The 13604-nt window shown below is 48.3% G+C and overlaps 1 protein-coding gene across 3 annotated transcripts in view; it reads right to left on the bottom strand.

Annotated features, from left to right (window-relative positions):
• PDE2A (phosphodiesterase 2A) overlaps window positions 1-13604 on the bottom strand; it is a 910752-nt gene that overhangs the window by 224278 nt on the left and 672870 nt on the right. For all 3 annotated transcript variants that reach the window (XM_077451150.1, XM_077451151.1, XM_077451152.1), the window contains 2 exons: window positions 9273-9382; window positions 8731-8786 (listed from right to left, as the gene is read on the bottom strand). In XM_077451150.1, the coding sequence (XP_077307276.1) occupies window positions 8731-8786; window positions 9273-9382 (166 nt within the window). The remainder of the gene's footprint in view (window positions 1-8730; window positions 8787-9272; window positions 9383-13604) is intronic.

The following is a 13604-nucleotide window of genomic DNA, read 5'->3' as shown; positions in this document are numbered from 1 at the left end:
ACTGCGCCGAAAGTCCGTCGAAAAGTCCGGTCGCGTGTACGCGGCATTAAAGGGTTCTGAATGGCCCGGGGATGGGATCGGTGATCACGTGACCAGAGTGGGAGCACCAGCCATCACTGATCGCTTCTGTCATTTGTTGCTATGTTTTTCAGCCTCTTCATCCGCTTTTATTTATGATTTATTTATTTGTTACTTTTTTATGTAAGGGGTTAAGGGTTAGGGGTGAAGGTTATGGTTGGGGGTTAATTCATTTATTATTATTTACTTAGAATTATTTGTTCATTTTGTTAGGTTAAAGGTTAGGATTAGAGTTAGGGGTTAATATAAAGGTTAGGGGTTAGGGTTGTTTTTATTTGTTTGTATTATTATTATTATTATTATTATTAATAATAATAATAATAATTTATTTTATTTATAAATATTATTTATTTATGTTTTGTTTATGTTTTTTTATTTTATTTTTATTTTTTTATTTTTATTTTTTTAATTTTCAGGCCTCATGCACACTGGACATTTTTGGACGTTTCTACAGCTGCTGTCTTTGTTGGCTTCAGACTTTTTTTTTTCTACAGTCAATAAACTCTCCAGCGTGTTATCCTAGGTGTCCATGTACACATAGGCTGCTATCAATTGTTTTTGGCAGGGGTGTTTTTTGGCTATTAAAAAAAAAAAAAAAACACCCAAAAACGCAGCTCACCAGCATTTTTTAACGCTGGTTTAAAAACTAATTTTTATCTGTTTGTATTACTATTATTATTACAAATTTTTTATTTATTTATAAATATTATTTATTTATTTATTTATTTATTTATTTATTTTACTTTTCAGGCCTCAACGTTTCTACGGCTGCTGTCTTTGGCTCCAGACTTTTTTTTTCTACAGTCAATAAACTCCCTAGCGTGTTATCCTAGGCGTCCATACACACATAGGCTGTTATCAATTGTTTTTGGCAGGGGTGTTTTTTGGCTATTAAAACCCCCCCCCAAGGCTAGTGGGTTCTGAGAGGAGTTTTTCAGCTGTAAAAATGCTCTAACGTAACCCCATTGAAAAAAATAAAAAAATAAAAACGCTCACCATCATTTTTTTAAAGCTTTTGATCCCGTTGGAAAAGAAAAAAAAAAAAACGCCCAAAAACGCAACTCACCAGTTTGTATTACTATTATTATTACAAATTTTTTATTTATTTTATGTATTTATAAATATTATTTATTTATTTTTTATTTTACTTTTCAGGCCTCAACGTTTCTACAGCTGCTGTCTTTGGCTCCAGACGTTTTTTAACACTGGTTTAAAAACACATTTTTATCTGTTTGTATTACTATTATTATTACATTTTTTTTATTTATTTATAAATATTATTTTTTTTTTTTTTTTTTTTACTTTTCAGGCCTCAACGTTTCTACGGCTGCTGTCTTTGGCTCCAGACATTTTTTTTCTACAGTCAATAAACTCTCCAGCAATGTTATCTTAGGTGTCCATGCACACATAGGCTGTTATCAATTGTTTTTGGCAGGGGTGTTTTTCGGCTATTAAAAAAAAAAAAAAAAAAAAACCCAAGGCTAGTGGGTTCTGAGAGGAGGTTTTCAGCTGTAAAAATGCTCTAATGTAAAAAACAAAAACAAAAAAAAAAAACGCCCAAAAAAACGCAGCTCACCAGCCTTTTTTAACGCTGGTTTAAAAACAATTTTTTATCTGTTTGTATTACTATTATTATTACAATTTTATAATTTATTTTATTTATTTATCAATATTATTTATTTATGTTTTTTTTTTTCTTTTACTTTTCAGGCCTCGACATTTCTACAGCTGCTGTCTTTGGCTCCAGACATTTTTTTCTACAGTCAATAAACTCTCCAGCATGTTATCCTAAGCGTCCATGCACACATAGGCTGTTATCAATTGTTTTTGGCCAGGGATGTTTTTTACCTATAAAAAAAAAAAACTGCCAAGACTTGTGAGTTCTGAGAGGAGTTTTTCAGCTGTAAAAACGCTCTAACGTAAAAAAAAAAAAAAAGCTCAAAAACGCAGCTTAATATTAGGGGTCAAAGCAGTGGAGTGAATGGGGGTAAGGCTTGGTTTACACCTACAGGTGCAGCGAAAGGTGGGTGTGCGTTCCGCTCTCTCCGCATGTACGGCAGCCCGTTCCTTTCCATGGGCCGCCCCTACGCTCCAGAAGTGTGGAAAAGAAGTCAGAATATACGCCACACGGCACGCGGCACACTTTATCCGGCACACACCAAAAACTGCCCATACCAAAGGATCCAGTTGGTTTCCGATTGTCCTCCAGGCCAGAAATCCCACCACCAGCCTAGAGGGGGCGCCCTTCATAGAGGAACATGGGATGAGGTCTGATCGGGTTCCCTCGCTGTGCGCCTGCTTATTCTCGCTATTAATAAAAAAGAGATAAATACGCTTCTGACATTTCCTGTGATTGGGACGGATGTAATAGATGATTCATTATTCAGAGGGCGAAATGACAAAAGACAAAACGAGGAGGAGGAGGAGGAGGAGGAGGAGGATAATTAAAGTCATCATTAAAAGGATTAAAGATTGATGAGAACCGGCTCCGGCAACTGATCCCAACTCTAAGTCCAAATTAATTAATGTGATCTAACCGCCGGATAGAGGAGAGCCGCGACCATCAACATGTCCCGGAACAAGAGGAAGTTGATGACATGTTATAATGGGGTGGTAAGGCTCCTCGGCTCCTTTCTGTGTTCATGGCACTGCCACGTATGCCGAGGGTTTTCTACTCCAAGATAAAGTTTTGGGTTTTGACCATGGTCTCTGGAGGCCAAAGCAGCAGCTCTAGTCAGGGGCGTACCTAGAGCATTTGGCACCAGGGGCAGATCCTATATCCGGCACTCCCCCCTCACAGATCATGCCTGTACACACTCAGCCTCTAGCTGCAATATTCAACTCTCCTCCAGCACTGTCCCCTGCAATAATCCCTTTTTGCCACAAGATGTCCTCAGCCTTCTCTAATGAATGATGTCCTTCATCAGTCTGAGGACATATTGCCAGTGCACGGTGTCATGGACCCCCCCCCCCCCCTCTGAGGGGGTGTCACTAAACCCTGCAGTAATCCCTTTTCACCACAAGATGTCATCAGACTGAGGACATGCTGAGAGTGCACAGTGTCAGGGACCCGCCCATGAGGGGATATCACTACACCTTGCAGTAATCCCTTTTCACCACAAGATGTCATCAGAATGAGGACATACTGCGAGTGCACAGTGTCATGGACCCGCCCCTGAGGGGGTGTCACTAAACCCTGCAGTAATTGCATTTCACCACAAGATGTCATCAGACTGAGGACATACTGCGAGTGCACGGTGTCATGGACCCGCCCCTGAGGGGGTGTCACTAAACCTTGCAGTAATTCCATTTCACCACAAGATGTCATCAGACTGAGGACATGCTGAGAGTGCACAGTGTCATGGACCCGCCCATGAGGGGATATCACTACCCCTTGCAGTAATCCCTTTTCACCACAAGATGTCATCAGACTGAGGACATGCTGAGAGTGCACAGTGTCATGGACCCGCCCATGAGGGGATATCACTACACCCTGCAGTCATCCCTTTTCACCACAAGATGTCATCAGACTGAGGACATGCTGAGAGTGCACAGTATCACGTACCCGCCCCTGAGGGGGTGTCACTAAACCCCTGCAGTAATTCCATCTCAGCATGAGATGTCATCAGACTGAGGACATACTAAGAATGCACAGTGCCATGGACCCGCCCCTGAGGGGTGTCACCGCATCTTGCAGTAATCACTTTTCAGCAGAAAATTTAATCATACTGAGGACATACTGAGAGTGAACAGTGTCATGGACCCGCCCCTGAGGGGGTGTCACTAAACCCTGCAGTAATTGCATTTCACCACAAGATGTCATCAGACTGAGGACATACTGCGAGTGCACGGTGTCATGGACCGGCCCCTGAGGGGGTGTCACTAAACCCTGCAGTAATTCCATTTCACCACAAGATGTTATCAGACTGAGGACATACTGTGAGTGCACAGTGTCATGGACCTGCCCCCGAGGGGGTATAACTACACCCTGCAGTCATCCCTTTTCACCACAAGATGTCATCAGACTGAGGGCATGCTGAGAGTGCACAGTGTCATGGACCCGCCCATGAGGGGATATCACTACACCTTGCAGTCATCCCTTTTCACCACAAGATGTCATCAGACTGAGGACATGCTGAGAGTGCACGGTGTCATGGACCCGCCCCTGAGGGGGTGTCACTAAACCCTGCAGTAATTCCATTTCACCACAAGATGTCATCAGACTGAGGACATGCTTAGAGTGCACAGTGTCATGGACCCGCCCATGAGGGGATACCACTACCCCTTGCAGTAATCCCTTTTCACCACAAGATGTCATCAGACTGAGGACATGCTGAGAGTGCACAGTATCACGTACCCGCCCCTGAGGGGGTGTCACTAAACCCTGCAGTAATTCCATCTCAACATGAGATGTCATCAGACTGAGGACATACTAAGAATGCACAGTGCCATGGACCCGCCCCTGAGGGGTGTCACCGCATCTTGCAGTAATCACTTTTCAGCAGAAAATTTAATCATACTGAGGACATACTGAGAGTAAACAGTGTCATGGACCCGCCCCTGAGGGGGTGTCACTAAACCCTGCAGTAATTGCATTTCACCACAAGATGTCATCAGACTGAGGACATACTGCGAGTGCACGGTGTCATGGACCGGCCCCTGAGGGGGTGTCACTAAACCCTGCAGTAATTCCATTTCACCACAAGATGTTATCAGACTGAGGACATACTGTGAGTGCACAGTGTCATGGACCTGCCCCCAAGGGGGTATAACTACACCCTGCAGTCATCCCTTTTCACCACAAGATGTCATCAGACTGAGGACATGCTGAGAGTGCACAGTGTCATGGACCCGCCCATGAGGGGATATCACTACACCTTGCAGTAATCCCTTTTCACCACAAGATGTCATCAGACTGAGGACATGCTGAGAGTGCACAGTTTCATGGACCCGCCCATGAGGGGATATCACTACACCCTGCAGTCATCCCTTTTCACCACAAGATGTCATCAGACTGAGGACATGCTGAGAGTGCACGGTGTCATGGACCCGTCCCTGAGGGGGTATCACTACACCCTGCAGTCATCCCTTTTCACCACAAGATGTCATCAGACTGAGGACATGCTGAGAGTGCACGGTGTCATGGACCCGCCCCTGAGGGGGTATCACTACACCCTGCAGTAATTGCAATTCACCACAAGATGTCATCAGACCGAGGACATACTGCGAGTGCACGGTGTCATGGACCCGCCCCTGAGGGGGTGTCACTAAACCCTGCAGTAATTCCATTTCACCACAAGATGTCATCAGACTGAGGACATACTGCGAGTGCACAGTGTTATGGACCCGCCCCTGAGGGGGTGTCACTAAACCCTGCAGTAATTGCATTTCACCACAAGATGTCATCAGACTGAGGACATACTGCAAGTGCACGGTGTCATGGACCCGCCCCTGAGGGGGTGTCACTAAACCCTGCAGTAATTCCATTTCACCACAAGATGTCATCAGACTGAGGACATACTGCGAGTGCACAGTGTTATGGACCTGCCCCCGAGGCGGTATCAGTACACCCTGCAGTCATCCCTTTTTTTACCACAAGATGTCATCAGACTGAGGACATGCTGAGAGTGCACACACGGTGTCATGGACCCGCCCATGAGGGGATATCACTACACCTTGCAGTAATCCCTTTTCACCACAAGATGTCATCAGACTGAGGACATGCTGAGAGTGTACGGTGTCATGGACCCGCCCCTGAGGGAGTATCACTACACCCTGCAGTCATCCCTTTTCACCGCAAGATGTCATCAGACTGAGGACATGCTAAGAATGCACATTGTCATGGACCCGCCCCTGAGGGGGTATCACTACACCCTGCAGTCACCCCTTTTCACCACAAGATGTCATCAGACTGAGGACATGCTGAGAGTGCACAGTGTCATGGACCCGCCCATGAGGGGATATCACTACACCCTGCAGTCATCCCTTTTCACCACAAGATGTCAGACTGAGGACATGCTGAGAGTGCACAGTGTCATGGACCCGCCCCTGAGGGGGTATCACTACACCCTGCAGTCACCCCTTTTCACCACAAGATGTCATCAGACTGAGGACATGCTGAGAGTGCACGGTGTCATGGACCCGCCCCTGAGGGGGTATCACTACACCCTGCAGTCATCCCTTTTCACCACAAGATGTCATCAGACTGAGGACATGCTGAGAGTGCACAGTGTCATGGACCCGCCCAGGAGGGGATATCACTACACCTTGCATTAATCCCTTTTCACCACAAGATGTCATCAGACTGAGGACATGCTGAGAGTGCACGGTGTCATGGACCCGCCCCGGAGGGGGTGTCACTAAACCCTGCAGTAATTCCATCTCACCACAAGATGTCATCAGACTGAGGACATACTGCGAGTGCACAGTGTCATGGACCTGCCTCTGAGGGGGTATCACTACACCCTGCAGTCATCCCTTTTCACCACAAGATGTCATCAGACTGAGGACATGCTGAGAGTGCACAGTATCACGTACCCGCCCCTGAGGGGGTGTCACTAAACCCTGCAGTAATTCCATCTCACCATGAGATGTCATCAGACTGAGGACATACTAAGAATGCACAGTGCCATGGACCCGCCCCTGAGGGGTGTCACCGCATCTTGCAGTAATCACTTTTCAGCAGAAAATGTAATCATACTAAGGACATACTGAGAGTGAACACTGTATCACGTATCCACCCCTGAGGGAGTGTCACTAAACCCTGCAGTAAGTCCTTTTCACCACAAGATGTCCTCCGTCTTCTCTACTAAATAATGTCCTGCATAAGAATGAGCACATACTGGTAGTGCACAGTGTCATTGACCCGCCCCAGAGGAGGTGTGACCGCATCCTGCAGTAATCCCTTTTTACCACAAGATGTCATCAGTTGTCTGTGTTGAATGACACCCTGCGTTAGACTGAGGACATACTGCGAGTGCACAGTGTCATGGTCCCGCCCTTAGGGGGTGGCACTAGGCCCTGCAGTAATCTGTTTCCACCACAAGATGTCATCAGTCGTCTGTGTTGAATGATGCCCTGCATCAGACTGAGGACATACTGTGAGTGCACGGTGTCATGGTCCCACCCCTGAGGGGGTGTCACTATACCCTGCAGTAAGTCCTTTTCACCACAAGATGTCCTCCGTCTTCTCTATTAAATAATGTCCTGCATCAGAATGAGGACATACTGGTAGTGCAGGGTGTCATGGACCCACCCCAGAGGAGGTGTGACCGCATCCTGCAGTAATCCCTTTTCACCACAAGAAGGCATCAGACTGATGACATACTGTGAGTACACGGCGTCATGGTCCCACCCCTGAGGGGGTGTCACTACACCCTGTAGTAATTCCATTTCACCACAAGATCTCATCAGACTGAGGACATACTAAGAATGCACAGTGTCATGGACCCGCCCCTGAGGGGTGTCACCGCATCTTGCAGTAATCACTTTTCAGCAGAAACAGTCATCAGACTGAGGACATACTGAGAGTGAACACTGTATCACATACCCACCCCTGATGCATGAAGGATCCCGCTCGTTGCCGTCAAGTGCTGCTCCACAAGACAGGATAAGTGCCAGGCAGAAGGCGAGCGGCGGGGGGCACACTGTCACACTGGCAGAATTTGGCACACTGGCAGCATTGGGCACACTGGCACCATTTGGCACACTGGCAGCATTGGGTACACTGTCACACTGGCAGAATTTGGCACACTGGCATCATTTGGCACACTGGCATCATTTGGGTACACTGGCATCATTGGGTACACTGTCACACTGGCAGCATTTGGCACACTGGCAGCATTGGGCACACTGGCAGCATTTGGCACAGTGGCAGCATTTGGCACAGTGGCAGCATTTGATGGGCACACTCGCAGCATTTGATGGCACAGAGCGCCGTTTGATGGGCACACTGGCGGCGTTTAATGGCACAGTGGCTGCAATTGATGGCACAGTCGCTGCGTTTGATGGGCACAGTCACAGCATTTGATGGCACAATGGCAGCATTTGATGGCACAGTGGCAGTGTTTTTTTTAGCACCAGCCGCCACTGCTGTCCGGGCAGACCGGGTCTAAGGTGGCATGTCAATGAATAAAGCAGCATTTGAAACAGAATCATGCATAACAAACTATGGGGGGGGGGGGGGGATCCTTTGGGGGAGGAGTGTTGGGTTGGGTTGATAGCGGGGGGGGGGGGGTCCCAAACCCCCGGACTGCAGACCGTTACCAGTCCGTGGCCTTTTATCGTTACCTGGCATTGTTTGCACAGTTCAGCTCCCGTGTTTACCCCACACTGGCAACCCAGGGGTCTTGTCACCACTGCTGTACAGGCAGCAGCCTTCCAGTATTTGGGGTGCTACTAATTATCAAAATACTTGGAGCCCCCCCCAGTGGCAGAGGGTGCCCCCAGCTTGCCCCAATGCAGGCGGGGCTCAGACAGTCTCCTGCAGTTGGCTGCATTCAAAGCAGGAAGCTATGAGGATTTTGCAGGATTCCTTTTACGACCAATCAGCATCCATTTGTTGAGCCGAGAGCTGATTGGCCATGAAAGGTCATCCTCTTTCCTCCACCCTGCTAAATAAAATCGAAGAGGTGCGCAGTGGGCGGTACTTACCAGTATGACGCACAGGACACGCCCACTCTCCTGCTCTATAAGCGGTACGATCACAACTGCAACACAAAGAGGGACAGGGATCAGGAACCGCCAGGAATACGGAATTACAATATCAACTTCTGTCCACTAGGGGGGGACCTGGGGGGGGCCTATGAGCAAGAAGCCAAGCTTTCCCCCTGCTCCTGATCGGTGACAACCCAAAATGTGAGATTTTCCTTCACTTTCCCTCTCCAGGACAAATAGAGAGGTGGGGGAGGGGATCTCCCTAATGGGGACACAGACAGCGATAAAAACCTGACAGGGGGTCTAATCTCTCTCCACTTTAAAGTGTATGAACTCTTATTTGTTCCCCTTTAGTCTGCTGAATATACAATTGAAGGCATTTTGTTATATTAGTTCAATAACCCGGCGCCCCGCCCTCCTCTGACTGTAATCAGTTCCATTGTTCTCAGCTTTCTCTGTGGACAACAGAACAACCCCCACCCCAGCAGTACCACTCTGGCACACCAGGGGGCCGGGCACTGCGCGATCCAGAGACTGACCTTGTTTGTCCGGGGGCAGCGGGGCGGCCAGGCTGCTCATCTGCTGTCCCAGGAGCTCGGAGGGGGTCAGGCCGCTGCATTCTATCCGTTTTCTGAGCAAAACTGAATCCCTGAAAAGAGAAAAAAGGGAGAAGGAAAGTCACCGACAGCACAGAATCTGTATAATCCATGTGTTGTGGCTTTATCATCAATCACATTGATATATCCCGTCTGATCAATGTTTATAAACAATGTTACTTTGTATCTCTCTATCTCCCATCTGATCAATGTTTATAAACAATGTTACTTTGTATCTCTCTATCTCCCATCTGATCAATGTTTATAAACAATGTTACTTTGTATCTCTCTATCTCCCGTCTGATCAATGTTTATAAACAATGTTACTTTGTACCTCTGTATCACCCGTCTGATCAATGTTTATAAACAATGTTACTTTATACTTCTGTATCACCTGTCTGATCAATGTTTATAAACAATGTTACTTTGTATCTCTCTCTGCTATAGCTAGTTGTGTGGACTCTGGTTGTACATGCACCCCCTCCCCCCAGCACTGTAGGATTCCCAAGACAGGGACAATCATTACAATCGGTATGTCGGTAAACAAATCACGCCCCCCCCCCCCCAGGACAGTTCATACATCAAACGTTCCCCGGATCACCCAACCCCCCACAATCTCGGTTTTGCACACTTGCAGGCAACACGGCCCCCTTTCTATGTACTCTGCAGATCTGCCGCTAATTTATCACCTGTAAATCATTCTACGCCGAGTCCCGGGGGGATACATTTAATTAACATCACACAGCATGCGCCTGCTCAGGGCCGCTCTGCATACCGTGGAGCCGGCTTGGGCTTTGCTATGTTTCATTCCGGCACGCCGATTTTCATTTATCATCAAAATTACGGATGGGATTGGTTCGTGTTGCGCCCGGGACTCGTCACATCGTCACATCGTCACACCCGACTGATGTACAGTACCGGCTCCAGGGCCGTCTTTAAGGCAGGGCAAAAGGGGCAGCTGCCCTGGGCCCTGTCATTGTTGTGGGGCCCAAAGCAGCTGCCTCATACTTGCCAACTATCCTGGTTTACTTGTCCCTTGAAGTTTTAGTCCTGTGCTGTGTCCTGATATCTCAGTGTGAAGTGCTGCTACTAATGCTGCCCAGCTCTGCCCTAATGTGTACAGATGACTCACCTGCAGACCTGTGTTTACATGTAAATACTGGCATTCATATGTAAATAGCAGTGACATGCATATGTAAATAGCTGAGGCCAACTGCACTGATATGTAAATAAAAGCAGCATTCATAGGTATATCATGCCCCCCCTGCAGTGAGGAGAAGATGTGCTGTAACCTATAGCAACCAGTGAGCAGTATTACTGTACAGCAATCTCTAGCAGCCAATCAACAAGCAGAAATGTGCTGTAACCTCTAGCAACCAGTCAGTAAGCAGTAATGATATGCTGTAACCTCTGGCAACCAATCGCAATCGCTGCCTGATCTGATACAGTAAACTGATTTTAAGTCTAGCTGATATTTATTGTATTTTTTAGAGAAGGTGGAGAGCGAAATTGCATGGGGGGAGGGGAGCCCTAAGAAAATTTTTGCCCAGGGTCCAATCAATATTAAAGACGGCCCTGACCGGCTTGTGTATTGTGCGGTGCGAACGGTTCATTTGCCCCGGGGGGGGGGCATCCTGGATAATCATCTGAAGTCTGCAACACAGCGAGAGGTGTGCGGGATTGTGGGTTGGGATGGCCCGGCTTCGGTTCAAACCGGGATTAGAGAAACCATAGAGAAGCCTACTGACCCCAAACTCAGTGAACCAAACCCACTGAAATCTAGGAGGGTGAATATTGAACCCCCTCCTGCCATGCTTCCCGGGCTCTGCTGTCCCAACTATGGGCCCGAGACTGGCATGGCCGGTGTCACCAGGTGGAGGGAAGGGAGACCAGGGAACATCCAATGGCTGTTCTCCCAAAGTGTATAAAATCACTTCTGGTTTCAGGTTTTATTTTCTCCAGCCGATGTGGCCAGGGAGGAATCTTGAACCCCCTCCTACCATGCTTGACCCGCTGTCCCATGCACGGGCCCGGGACTGGCAAATAGCGGGTTTCAAAAGGTAGGGGGGAGATAGACCAGGGAACCTCCATTGACTGATCTCTCCTAGTCACAAAGTGTGTAAAAAAAAAAACACTTCTGGTTTCAAATTATACTTTCCCCCCGGTTGCTGTGGCCAGGGAGGAACCTTGAACCCCCTCATACCATGCTTGAACCCCCTCCTGCCATGCTTGCTCCACTGTCCCATGTTGTACGGGCCTGGGACTGGCATGGCGGGTGTCACCAGGTGGAGGGGAGATAGACCAGGGAACCTCCATTGACTGATTTCTCCAAGCCACAGAGTGTATAAAATCACTTCTGGTTTCAGGTTTTACTTTCTCCAGCTGCTGTGGCCAGGGAGGAATCTTGAACCCCCTCCTACCACGCTTGAACCCTCTCCTACCATGCTTGAACCCTTTCCTACCATGCTTGAACCCCCTCCTGCCATGCTTGCTCCACTGTCCCATGTTGTACGGGCCTGGGACTGGCATGGCGGGTGTCACCAGGTGGAGGGGAGATAGACCAGGGAACCTCCATTGACTGATTTCTCCAAGCCACAGAGTGTATAAAATCACTTCTGGTTTCAGGTTTTACTTTCTCCAGCTGCTGTGGCCAGGGAGGAATCTTGAACCCCCTCCTACCACGCTTGAACCCTCTCCTACCATGCTTGAACCCTCTCCTACCATGCTTGAACCCTTTCCTACCATGCTTGAACCCCCTCCTACCACGCTTGAACCCTCTCCTACCATGCTTGAACCCCTTCCTACCATGCTTGAACCCTCCCCTACCATGCTTGAACCCCCTCCTACCATGCTTGAACCCTCCCCTACCATGCTTGAACCCCCTCCTACCACGCTTGAACCCCCTCCTACCACGCTTGAACCCTCTCCTACCATGCTTGAACCCCCTCCTACCATGCTTGAACCCCCTCCTACCTGGCATGGCGGGTGTCACCAGGTAGAGGGGAGATAGACCAGGGAACCTCCATTGACTGATCTCTCCTAGCCACAAAGTGTGTAAAATCACTTCTGTGTTTAGGTTTTACTTTCTCAGGCTGCTGTGGCCAGGGAGGAATCTTGAACCTTGCTTCGATGCCCCATATACGGGCCTGGGACTGGCATGGCGGGTGTTACCAGGTGGAGGGGAGATAGACCAGGCATTGTCCATTGACTGATCTCTCCTAGCCACAAAGTATATAAAATCACTTCTGGTTTCAGGTTTTACTTTCTCCAGCCGATGTGGCCAGGGAGGAATCTTGAAACCCTCTCCTACCATGCTTGCTCCACTGTCACATGTATGGGCCTGGGACTGGCATGGCGGGTGACACCAGGTGGAGGGAAGGGAGACCAGGGAACATCCATTGGCTGTTCTCCCTTAGCTACAAAGTGTATAAAATCACTTCTGGTTTCAGGTTTTACGTAATCCAGCTGATGTGGCCAGGGAAGAATCTTGAACCCCCTCCTACCAGTCTTTCTCCACTGTCCCATGTACGGGCCTGGGAACAGCATGGCGGGTGTCACCAGGTGGAGGGGCGATAGACCAGGCATTGTCCATTGACTGATCTCTCCTAGCCACAAAGTGTATAAAATGACTTCTGGTTTCAGGTTTTACTTTCTCCAGCTGATGTGGCCAGGGAGGAATCTTAAAACCCTCTCCTACCATGCTTGGTCCACTGTCACATGTATAGGCCTGGGACTGGCATGGCGGGTGACACCGGATGGAGGGAAGGGAGACCAGGGAACATCCATTGGCTGTTCTCCCTTAGCTACAAAGTGTATAAAATCACTTCTGGTTTCAGGTTTTACTTAATCCAGCTGCTATGGCCTGGGAAGAATCTTGAACCCCCTCCTACCAGTCTTTCTCCACTGTCCCATGTACGGGCCTGGGAACAGCATGGCGGGTGTCACCAGGTGGAGGGGCGATAGACCAGGCATTGTCCATTGACTGATCTCTCCTAGCCACAAAGTGTATAAAATGACTTCTGGTTTCAGGTTTTACTTTCTCCAGCTGATGTGGCCAGGGAGGAATCTTAAAACCCTCTCCTACCATGCTTGGTCCACTGTCACATGTATAGGCCTGGGACTGGCATGGCGGGTGACACCGGATGGAGGGAAGGGAGACCAGGAAACATCCATTGGCTGTTCTCCCTTAGCTACAAAGTGTATAAAATCACTTCTGGTTTCAGGTTTTACTTAATCCAGCTGATGTGGCCAGGGAGGAATCTTGAACCCACTCCT

This window comes from Lithobates pipiens, unplaced genomic scaffold (genome assembly GCF_037356315.1).
Source record: "Lithobates pipiens isolate NorthernLeopardFrog02 unplaced genomic scaffold, aLitPip1_a1.2 Scaffold_23, whole genome shotgun sequence".
Classification (NCBI taxonomy): domain Eukaryota; kingdom Metazoa; phylum Chordata; class Amphibia; order Anura; family Ranidae; genus Lithobates; species Lithobates pipiens.
This window is presented reverse-complemented; position numbering and strand designations above follow the sequence as displayed.